Source organism: Natrix helvetica (genome assembly GCF_964273705.1).
Source record: "Natrix helvetica genome assembly, chromosome: 1".
In the NCBI taxonomy this organism is placed as follows: Eukaryota; Metazoa; Chordata; class Lepidosauria; order Squamata; family Natricidae; genus Natrix; species Natrix helvetica.
In genome coordinates this window covers 317377478-317389820 of record NC_138548.1, presented here as the reverse complement: position 1 = coordinate 317389820, position 12343 = coordinate 317377478, and the positions used below count along the sequence as shown (strand labels likewise).

General features: G+C 39.9%; 1 protein-coding gene across 4 annotated transcripts in view; it reads right to left on the bottom strand.

The window, feature by feature from the left end:
- The window catches only part of FGD5 (FYVE, RhoGEF and PH domain containing 5), a 169129-nt gene that overhangs the window by 39202 nt on the left and 117584 nt on the right, over positions 1 to 12343 (bottom strand). For 3 of the 4 annotated variants that reach the window (XM_081937785.1, XM_081937786.1, XM_081937783.1), the window contains exons 8-10: positions 10206 to 10293; positions 3732 to 3782; positions 1877 to 1935 (exon numbers count right to left, since the gene is read on the bottom strand). In XM_081937785.1, the coding sequence (XP_081793911.1) occupies positions 1877 to 1935; positions 3732 to 3782; positions 10206 to 10293 (198 nt within the window). The remainder of the gene's footprint in view (positions 1 to 1876; positions 1936 to 3731; positions 3783 to 10205; positions 10294 to 12343) is intronic. The other variant, XM_081937784.1, reaches the window with a different exon arrangement.

The window sequence follows — 12343 nt, the reverse complement described above, 5'->3', positions numbered from 1 at the left end:
TGTAAAATCTTGCTATCTAAAATGAAACTAATGAGACCTCTGTTGCTACTAAAGAGATGGGGCTGGATGGCACGTGGATACAAAAAGGACGAGATTTTAATGAATTGCAGTCATTATATTCACGGCTTCCATTCACTCTCCTAACGTCTCAATCCTCAGGTCTCTGTGATGCCTTTGGAACATTTTAATCACCCAGATGGTTTGCAGGGGCTGTAAGTCTATGTGCCTGTTCAGAAGGCTCCTGCTAGCATTGCTAATCAAAAGGCACTATGCAGTGATCCCCTCCATGCTTCTGTAATGGGTCATTTGTGGAGAGAGAGCTAGAGGGGGAGGGAGGGAGGGAGGGAGGGAGGGAGGGAGAGAGAGAGAGAGAGAGAGAGAGAGAGAGAGAGAGAGAGAGAGAGAGAGAGAGAGAGAGAGAGAAGGGCTGCTTTTATTCTTAGATTGTATGTAAGAATTCTTCCACTTCCTATACTCATACAAACAAAAACTGTTATATTCCAGACCCATAAAGAGTGATTGCAGTAAAATGAGGACCCAGATTGTTGAGGGCAATATGCTGACTCTGTAAACTGAGACTGTATATAAGTCTAAGTACTATTGCTATTGTCCAATAATCTTTATTTAGATTGCTCTAGTAGCAGTTGCTCTACAGCAGTCATTGTTAAAAATCGGGAAAGGACTCACTCAACAGGAGGGGAGGATCTGAGGATACAATAGAGATGGGATTGATTGATGATGCTGATTGGGTGCCATCAAATTGTTGTCAACCACGTAAATAGATTTTCTTCATGATGATCTGTCCCTAACCTGGTCCTTCAGCTCTTATCACTACTGTAACTGAGCCTTCTTTGTTGTGATGGTGGCTTTAAAATGATATGCCTATTTCATGGCCAATTTTTGTATACTCCACCTCAAAATGGTAGGAACTGCTATCAGAAATCAACGAGGGAGGGTAAACAAGGTAGTTCGTACAGTGGTGAAGAATCAGCTACAGAGCACCCTAGATGAAGCAGATTAGCTGTACCCCTTTTAGTCAGAATTCAGACCTGGACAAGGAATGGAGACACATTAATAGATGACTTTTGTCAGGTTCTGGATGAAGGCATTGTGCTTGTCTTGGTTCTAATAAGCCTCTCAATACCTTTTGATATCTTCCATGGTAGTTATCTGGATTGGCTTTGGGAATTAGAGGCATTATTTTGCAGTGGTTTCACTTCTCCCTCAGTGGATAGTTCAACTCGATGGTGATATGAGATGAGATACTGGGATGCTATGGGGATTTGTCCTTGTTCTCTCTGTTTAACGTTGACATGAAACCATTGGGAGAGGTCAAGCATTGGTTCTGGGTTCAATGACATCAGTATGCCAATAATACTCAGCTTTACATCTCTGCCATGAGTAGTACTGATGAAAGTGTTGACCTGTCCTGAGGTCAGGAAGCCTTGATGAGGAAAAACATGCTAAAATTGAAACCTACCAAGGCAGAGTTATTATCTGTCCGTTGGTGTTCTCAAATAATTCACATGTCACATCTACACTGCAACCTTAAGCTGCTTCAGTATTGTTGGCTACTGCATCCTCCCACTGGACAATTCCCCTGCTGTTGTGCCTTCCCATTACATTGTTCTAAAAAATCAATAACCAATCATTTTCATTTCTATGGATAGACCTTGCTGGACATAAATACTTTTAATGTGTGAATATAACGTAAATTATATACACAAAGTTAAAACATCAAAACGCACATATATTGTCAAAGTTGAATGTACTGTACCATTATTTTAAGCCTCTTGTGAGTTTTTTTTCATTTTTAACAATAAATAATCAAGATAGTGTTGATATACGATTTCTGAAGTCAGGACTTAGCACTCACCCCTTGTTGTATGCTATCATTGGCTCTATCTGTAAGTTCTGATATGATGAGCAAGGCCGCTGAAATGCAATGGAATAACATATGAATTTATGAAGCTTATAAAATAAAATTATATATTATTATTATTAATTATTTTTTTACTGCAGCCTTCTATGTAAAGAGCATTCTTTCAGAACAATATCTTTCCTCAGGAGAGCAAAAGTTCTTTTTAGCATAAATATATTGCTTATATTATGCCCCATACATCCCTTCGGCCGATTCGCTCACACAGAGAGGGACTCCTCCGGGTGCCGTCCACTAGGCTGTGCCAGCGGGCGGTGCCTAGGGGAAGGGCCTTCTCTGTGATGGGCCCGACCCTCTGGAATGACCTTCCCCCCGACATTAGAATGACTACGGATCTCCGCTCCTTCCGTCAGAAACTTAAAACCCACCTATTCCAGCTAGCCGGCTTGGCCTAATTCCATCTTCCCACCTCAGTTTTATTTCTAAATTTTTTAGGGTCTGTTTTTAATGTTTTTAATTTTTATAATTCGTACAGGGGTTATTTAATATGATTTTTAATTATGTATATGATTGTTTGTTTGTTTTTAAATTTATTCCTGTACACCGCCCCGAGTCCCCCCGGGGAGAGGGGGCGGGCTAGAAATTTAATAAATTATTAATTATTATTATTATGTAGAAACCATCATAGTTTAAGCATAAGAGTTGATTTTTTAATAATTTATTATCTCATTCTACAACCTAAAGTAATTAATTCTGTCTTTGCTGTTACAAAATAAAAAGAATTATTAGAAAGGGCTGATATTAGAAATAACAGGATGATCTTTCCACTGTCATTCCACATATCATATTACTACAAATATAAACTGCCTGCAGTTAAGGTACTAAAAGTTTCTAATGTAGCTTCTCCCTTTCCATAAATAATATGAGTTAAAACAGAAGCTTCATTCTAATTCACAATCTTTTGAATCATAAAACGAAAGTTTCTCTTTTAACTCTGAGATTTAAGTTTCCTGCTATGTATGCTTAAAAGTCTAATTCCAGCTTCTCTTTTTTGTCAATATAGTTAAGTTAAGTTTGAATCAGAATACATGTTAAGAGCCTTTAAGTGGGGATACTTGAGTGTGTGGAGTTTTCAAGCAAAGTCCTTAACACACATCCAAGAAATATATTCTCCTAGGTTATTAATCTAAAAATTTAATAAAGACATTTAAATTCAAAGTCATATCCTCAGTTACCAGGAAAGTAGGACTCCGCAGATTTTTTATTAAATAACCATTAGACCAGAAGTGGTATTCAGCAGGTTCTGACCAGTTCTGGAGAACTGGTAACAGAAATTTTGAGTAATTTGGAGAACTGGTAAATAACACCTCTGACTGGCCCTGCCCCAATCTATTCTCTGCCTCCTGAGTCCCAGCTGATCGGTACGGGTCAGCATCAGGGATTTTGCAGTAATCTTCCCCTGGAGTGGGGAGGGAATGAAGATTTTGCAGTAATCTTCCCCTGGAGAGTGGAGGGAAATTGAGATTTTACAGTAATCTTCCCCTGGAGTTGGGTGGGAATGGAGATTTTACAGTATCCTTCCCCTGCCAGGCCCACCAAGTCATGCCCACCAAGCCATGCCACACCCACCAAGCCACACCCACAGAACCAGTAGTAAAAAATGTTTGAATCCCACCACTGCATTAGACATACTGTACTGTTCATTCTAGACAGCCATTTTAGAATGAAGTGTATCTAATCTAACGAATTCTGATTTCATTAACAATTCAAAATGAGTGGATGGCGCTAACTCAAAGCAACATAAGTTTTATCATTCCCAGCCCTGGGTAAAAATGCGGTTGTATAAAATTACCTTGTGTATCTTCATATTCAGCAGAATCAGGGCAGAGGTTATTCAAGTAATCTGGGAGGGGGGGGAAAGGATTAAAAATGTGTTAGAAATCTCAAATTGCTTTTGACCTGCTAATTAATCTGTCTACAATTATTTAAATAGCAGAGTTAAGATCAGCGTCTCAGGATTCATGGTCCAGGGTCATAGGATGCTGCAGACCTTCTCCTCCATGAAATGGGACCAATCTCCCGAAAAGTCAAACTCAGCCTTCTTCCTTCCCATTTCCTAAACTGTTCCCCAATACAAGAGGGAAAATACAGTATACCTTCTGGATCTCCTCCCCCTTCCATTAACTCCTTTACTATCATTGTTCTGCTTGGCATGGCCCACAGATTTCTCACTAACTACCCCATAATATGTCTGCCAACTTTGTCTCAGAAACCAGCCAAAAGCATACACGAATGACCTGAAAGGGTGGACAATTTTATAACTGCAACAATAACATAGTTCCACATAACTTTCCTTCATAGTTTTCCCGCATCGTGTTCATTGTTTGATTTTAAAAAGTGTAACAAAGTTTAATTGCGCATTTCCACAGAGCCTGCGACACTGGAATGCTTTTTCACACTGTTTTCGGCTTTAATTATGTTGCAGTTCAGCCAAACTCAAAGTTGAACCTATTATTGTAAGGCTTCACATCAGGACTTGGCAATAAATCAGAGCTGCCCAGACATTTAAGTCTTTATTCAGCACTTGGATTTTGTTGGCAGGAAGCTCTTGGACCTGCCAGATAGACATGGTATGGCAAACAAGAATAAAGCCTTGAACATAAGGGTTGCCTGACCACTGCAATGCAAACAAATCACAGCTGCTGTATACTGTACCTCTGATACAGTCAGTCTGTCTGTCAGTCCATACATGCATGCATCCATGCATGCATATATCCATCCATCTATCTAATCATCTATCTATCCATCCATCCATCCATCCATCCATCCATCATTTATCAATTATCATTATCTATCTATCTATCTATCTATCTATCTATCTATCTATCTATCTATCTATCTATCTATCTATCATCTATCTATCTATCTATCTATCTATCATCTATCTATCTATCTATCATCTAATCTAATTGATATACCGCCCATTTCACTTGAGTGAAACAAAAGCCATGCACTCATATAAAAGGTGCTCTGCCACTCATATAAAAGGGACACAGATAAATACAAGTTAAAAATAGGAGTAAAAACACATTAAAAATGTAAAAAGGCAGACTTGAGTGCCCTCAAGTCACAAAGTACTCTCAGAGTCACAAATCATTCTTGGACCCCCTAGGCAGTTGGCAGAGCCAGATCTTGACCCTCTTCCAGAAGTCCAGCAGAGTGGGGGATTACCTCACCTCTTGGGGCAAAATGCTCCATGTTAAGTAAGTAAGCTCCCCGTTAGGAGAGCGAGTGTGCAGAGAAGCGTAATGAGAGTGGTATGGAAGAACACACACAAACCAGCATACAGGGACACCGAATAGTATAAAATATAGTAGTTCACTATGTGGAAATATAGAGATATTCAGAGTTCAATTTACAGTCCACGTCATACATGGTTCAGTCAGTCAGTTATCAATGTTCTCAGTTAAGGAATGATCCTTCGAACAGAGTTCAGTATCAAATAATCAGTTTAGCACACAAAGTACCTAACAGTAGCAAAAACACAGTACCTCACAATACATCCACCGATCAGTGTCTAACAAACAGAGAGCTAACAGTCATTCTGGCTCCCTCTTATGGCTGCTTGAGGTAACAGCAACCAATCACATTACAGCAGTACTTAAAGCTACAGTACTACCATCCTGGTTTATATATTGCTAACCCAACTGTTAGCTTACATTCCTAACACTCCATAGGATGCAATGACAGAAAAGGTTCTCTTTCTAGATCCTGCCAGTTGAAATTCTTTGATTGATGGGGTCCATAACCTACCCTCCCTGCCTGATTGGTGGGACAGGTTGATGTAATTGGTTCCTCAGGTACATGGCCTCATGAAGAGCTTTAAAGGTCTAACGCCTTGAATTGGACCCAGAAGCAAATTGGCACCCAGTGCAACTCATATAGCAGAGATGTTACATGCGCAACTCTAGGGGTGCCCAAAACTGTTCATGCCACTGTTTTCTGCACCAGCTGCAGGTTCTAGATATTTATTCTTCAAGGATAGTTCCATGTACAGCGCACTGCATTAACTCATGGAGATGACCAAGTGTGGGAGACTCGATGAAAGGTTTCTCAATTTAGAAAGAGCATAACTGGTGCATATAGTTGTGCAAAAGCCCTCCTAACCACAACTGCCTCCTGCTTCTTAATCAGTGAGTCCAGAAGAACCTCCAGATTAATGCACTGCACTCATCTGGGACAGTGCATTAATTCAAGACTAAGGATGGTAAATCCCCAGATATAGAGGACCCTTAGACTTTAAATTCTAGGCTTCTTCATCCAGCCATTCAGAGATAGTGGATACATGCTCAGTTTAGAGTTGCTATGGTAATGGCTTCACAGTACTCCACAAGAGGGCTCCCTCTGGTAAGGGGAAAAATCCAACATTAGAAATATTGGTCCAGGCATTTCCCCCCTATAAATAAATACCCGGGCAGCGCCGGGTTATCGACTAGTAGGAAAGTATAATTCTCAGCAGCATTGTGTTTAATCAGGAAGATCATACTTAGTGTGGAAACCACATATAGATACCATGAAGTAACTGGTATGAGCTGCAACTTACATAGTCAATATAAAAGTGATGAGTTACTAAGTCACTCAGGGAAGAGTTGCAGCAATAACCAATTTGCAATATCTGTGTAAGTTATACACTAAGCCGTCTCTTGTGATTTGAGGCATTGCTTACCCCAGCTGATGAATCATTGTGGTTTACAATAATTTCTCCCAAATGTGCATAGGAAGTTAGAAATCCTGCAGCTGTAGTGCTTTGGCTATGCTGCAGTAGATTTTATTATTCTAATTTAGTAATACAAATGAAAGCAGCAGCATGGGGAATGATACAATGCTGGCATGTGATGAGGCAGCCTTTTAATGAGAAAATGAGAATGTCTGTTGTCTCTGTATTAGAGGGGGGAAAGAGTTAAACCAAGAAAATAATGCAAAAACCAGATGTAATTTAAGAAGCTTGTCTGAAAAGAGCAAGACCAAATAACTTCAAACTTAAAGATACTACTCAATGTATTTACAGGACCCACTATAACAGAATAATAGAGTTGGGAGGGACCTTGGAGGTCATCTAGTCCAATCCCCTGTTCAGGCAGAAAACCCTACACTGTACAATGTCAGACAAATATTTAGATACTATATTCCACAACAATAGTGGGCTAGTTATTGAACCCTAAAGACTATATGCACTTCTGTTTCTTACTATTTGACTCATCGGAGACAAATAAAAATGTATGGGGACCAGCCATTCAGAATCAACACAGACAAAATTGAAATCAATGGGTATTTCCCCCCCAAAGCAGAGGGAAATCATCTTTTGCAATAATTTTGATTCCTAGGAAGTCCACTAACAACACCTAAGAGTCACAGTTACTCCTGCTAATTTTCCCCAGCATCCATTTATCAAAAATTATGTATTTTCTAGTCCCTCTTCGTACATAAGATATGAAGCACAAATTATGATTGCATAATTCCATAAATATGAAGTTCCATAGATATGAAGAGGTAACATTTTCATCTAAATAAACCCAGTTCTTTTCATATGTTTTTTTATATATTATGACTAGGAACTTAAAACAATTTGGTTCAAACACTTTATGTGAAGAAGAGAGATGAACAATAGAAATAGTCTCTTTCTGGAAGAAAGATGGAAGATAGGGAAGATTATTGCTTAAAGTTTCCATAGCCAAATATTGGAGGAGGGGTAGGTGGAAATTTTATAATTAACCAATGGAACGGCTTACCTCCAGAATTTGTATTGTATTATCTGTATAATTTGTAGGTTTTTAAGCAGGGGTGGGGGGGTTTGCTGCCAGTGTTACTACCGGATCGCAACCCACGTGCAACCGGCTTGCTTGCGCTGTTCAATGTAAATTGTTCTGTGTGCATGTGCAGAACAATTTACAATGAACTGTGCATACGCAGTCACTAAAATCCAACATGGCAGCAACATCATCAGCAGCAGCAGCGAGGGAACAGGTTCGGGAGCGTGACAGACCTGGGTCGCTGCCGGTTCTGCTGAGCCAGGCCGAACCGGCAGCAACCCACCTCTGTTTTTAAGAAGAGGCTAGACAACCAGTTGGAATGGTATAGGTCAGTAATGGTTAACCTTTTTGGCACTGAGTGCCAAAACTGGAGTGCGTGTGATGGAGCGACGGAACCTGGAAGAATCTGGCCGGTGTGCATGTGTGCAGGGGCCAGCTGCTCTTCCGGGTTCCGTTGTGTGCATGCACGCAGGACAGCTGCTCTCTTTTGGGGTCCAGCGCGCGCATGTGCAAAGACCAGCTGGCCAGCGTGTATGCACTTACTGGAAGCCAGAAGAGAGCAGCTGGCCGGTGTGCATGCACACGACAGAACCCAGAAGAATAGCTGGCAATGACGTGCGTGCCCACAGAGAGGGCTCTGCATGCCACCTCTGGCACGCGTGCCATAGGTTCGGCATCACGGGTACAGGTTCTCCTGCTTGAATAGAAGACCTCCAAAGTCTTCCAACTCTGTTATTCTGTTATTCTTCAGGGTCTGCAAGAGCAGACAAATATGGCTCCCACGGGACTTTCAGGATTCCCACCACCATCACCAGCTATCATCTGGTAACCATTTGATTGAAGGGAGCTTACCACTGTCCCAGCAATTTGTCAACTAAATCAGCTGCAGGAACTTTAAACACCGGCACTTAGGTTTTCTGATTTTCCTTTTCCCTCATATTTTTCCTCTTGAGTTATGTCCCAGTGCCTTCCCCAAACTAAAGCTCAGCAAAGAACATTTTGCTTTTCTGCAGTTAAAAGCTTTAGAAAGCTGTACAATGTCCCAGACAGAAATATTTCCTAGCACCATCGGTACATTTTTTTAAAGTGCAGAACACAGTTAAAATGGAACTTGGGCGTCTTCTGCACTCAGACAAAGTGCTCTGCCACCGAGCTATGGTTATTTTTCAGAAAAAAACACTATTCTCATGCAGACAAATCCAAGATGTTCCAGGAAATTTTAAATGGAAAGCTCAAATGATTATCCCACCTGCCAAGTATTCTATGAATTACCAAACTCTCACAGGAGGAGGTTCTTGCTTCAGTTCATTTAATTTTAGTCTCTTCAGCTTTGTGAGTCTTGTTATAGGGATTGTTTTACAAACCTAAAATCTAGTTATCAACTCCTGGAATGGGCTATTCCTGATAATGTTCATAATGCATATTGATGAAATCAGTGGATTCATAAGAAGTGATAACTTGGCATTAAATTCAAGGTCAGTCAATTTTAGCCAGTGAAGCTTTTCAACTATTTTGGATACCTCATCATATTAGAAACAAAAATGAGATATTGGCTGATAGGCATTAATGGTGGATTTTCAATGGAATATACAACATACAGTTCCATCAAGAATAACAAATGGCTGAATGACCTCTACATAGTTTCAGCACATAATATTTACCATGTTTAATATATGACTCAGCTCAGAAAATAGTAAGCTCACAGATTACTGTACAGCAATGTGCCTCATCTTTGTAGTTTGCTTTTACTAAATTCAAAATAGAATGAAATGCAGGAGATATATATCAAACCCAATTGATTGATAAGAATCTTATCCTGCCTTGTCTAATGCTGCAAGTAGACATTGGCTAACAGTCTTCACAATTTTAGATCAGCATTTTAATCATCAGATTTAACAGCATTGCCAAAAAAGGCATTAAGAGTTGTAAACCTAGTCCTGGGTAGGTTCTTCTCTGGTAATATTGAACTGCAAACTAGGGCGTACAAAACTTTTGCTAGACCAATTCTTGAATACAAGCTCATCTGTCTAGAACTCACACTGCATATCAGATATTAATACAATTGAACGAGTCCAGAGATATTTCACGAGAAGAGTCCTTCACTCCTCTGCTCACAACAGAATACCTTATGACACCAGGCTTGAAATTTTGGGCTTAGACAACTTAGAACTTCATCTCCGATCCGACCTAATCATAGTACATAAAAGTATATGCTACAATGTCCTACCTGTCAATGAATACTTCAGCTTCAACTGCAACAACACACGAGCTCACAATAGATACAAACTTATGGTAAATCTCTCTAAACTTGATTGCAGAAAATACGACTTCAGTAACAGAATTGTCAAGGCCTGAAATGCACTACCTGACAATGTGGTTTCTTCCCCAAACCACATTTCATCGAAAAAATGTGAATTGAGGACAAATTGCAATGGCTAAATTTGCAGTTGATATAGCCTAAACAGGGAAACGAAGACTTCTTAATTATAAAGATGAAATGCTTTTGTTTTGTTCACCTGTGAGTAGCACATGGTACTGGAATATGCGCTGCACCACTTTCAGGAGCTGGTGTTTCACATTCAAGGGACTGCCATCATGAATCTGCTGTTCTCAAAAGAAGGGAAGAAAAAGTATAAAGGTCAGACCTCCAACAATCCCAAAATACCGTATTTTTCGGACTATAAGATGCACCTTTTTCCCTCAAAAAAGAGGCTGAAAATCTGGGTGCATCTTATACACTGAATGCAGCATTTTTTTGCCTCCTGAAACCCGGCTCCCTTCACCAAAATGGCCGTGCACAGCTTGTAGGTAGCTTTCAGAGAGCTCCTGGGGGCTGGGGAGGGAAGAAATTCCCCCCCCCCAGTCCCCAGGAGTGCTCTATAAGCTTCCTAATGCCCTTTTTTGACAAAAAAACACGGGCCTGTTTTTGCAAAAAACAGGCCATTTTTTGCTTGTTTTTGCTCCCCTCCCCCAGGAACACTCTACAAGCCGCCTAAGGGCTATTCATGCCCTCTTTTTTTTTGAAAAAAAAGGGGCCATTTTTGGGAGGTTTGCAGAGTGCAAAAACTTTTTTTTTAATTGGCCTCTTCAAAACCTTGGTGCATCTTTTACTCTGGTGCGTTTTATACTCTGAAAAATACGGTAATCTCTGAGCCTGGCCTTGTTTTACATGAAGATAGTAGTCACCTTCACAAAGTTTCACATACTTATAATGGCATATTCAAGTTTTCTCTAACAACCAGGAAGTAACATATTTTACAATAGAAGTGTGTTAATAATCCTGAAATTAAAGGTCAAAAGTCTTAATTATGTTGTGGTTGAATCCAGATATTATGCTCCAAGTAGAATTCTGAACTTCTAAACCACATAGTGTTTTTATATTACTACTTATTCACTGATGCTAGACAGACATATCCTGACCCAAGCAAGATTGGCATTGACATCTCAGGCCTAATATAAATTAATAGAAATAAATTTCTAGACATCAGTAGAACTAGACATCACTGTGGCACTCAATCTATTAGGCAAGAATTCCTCAACTTAAATTCATGACCTTTGAGTGCACTATGGAAGTTTTGACGCATGCTCACTAGTTTATCAGAAAACTATTGGAGGAATGGATGTGACTTCATTGCTATTTGGGAAGGTGTGACCCACTGATCTCAACTCTACTGTCGTCTATTTTGACCAGATCACAAATAGTATTTAAAAAAACTTAGATGTTTCTAATTCTTTATAAATGCAGCAAGGATCAGAGAGGGAAAGGCTGAACAGGAAGCAGACTATTCTTTTCCTTTTAATATATCATTTTTGGCAGCAATTTAAGACCCATTAGCAAAAGAAAACTGTTTCATCTTCCAAAACAGAAGCTCTGAATTTAAATAGCAACATGGAAAAATACACACAGACTTAGCTGAACAAACAATGAGGGTCACCATCTTTTGATTCACACAATTCCGAACAGTTTATCACAAAACAGAGTCAGGGGTGAGGGGTGTGGCATAAGCTATCCCTATCAGGGACACTCTAGTGACGTCAAGCACCAGTTTTGGATTGTTGTATTTCTAGCTAGTTTCTCTGGTCTCTTCAAAACAATCAGAGTTTCCATTTTCTTAGCCTTCTCAATCCAATTAAATATTCACCCAGGATTGATCTTGGAAATATCGACTATTCGCATATCTATTCAGACATCAAAAAAATCAAGACCACTGTAAAATAAAACCACATTAAGGCATTTGCAAGTCTAGAGAATTGTCAAATCAGTCAGTGCTTGCCCTTTCTGGCCAGTCAGTGTTTTGTTGGCTCAGTCACCTAGTGCCCCTGTATATGAGCTCTGCTTTCACCATGCGTGTACCTAGAAGGAACTCTAATTCCATTTAGCAAAAATAAATTACTAGTATCTCTCTCTTTTGCCCTATTTCTTTTGTGTGTGTGTGTGTGTATTTCTAATGCTGGGGCAAAGGGACGCAGTGGCTCAATGGCTAAGACGCTGAGCTTGTTGATCAGAAAGATTGGCAGTTTGGCAGTTCGAATCCCTAGCACCACATAATGGAGTGAGCTCCTGTTACTTGTCCCAGCTTCTGCCAACCTAGCAGTTCGAAAGCATGTAAAAATGCCTAGTAAAAAAATAGGGACCACTTTGGTGAGAAGGTAA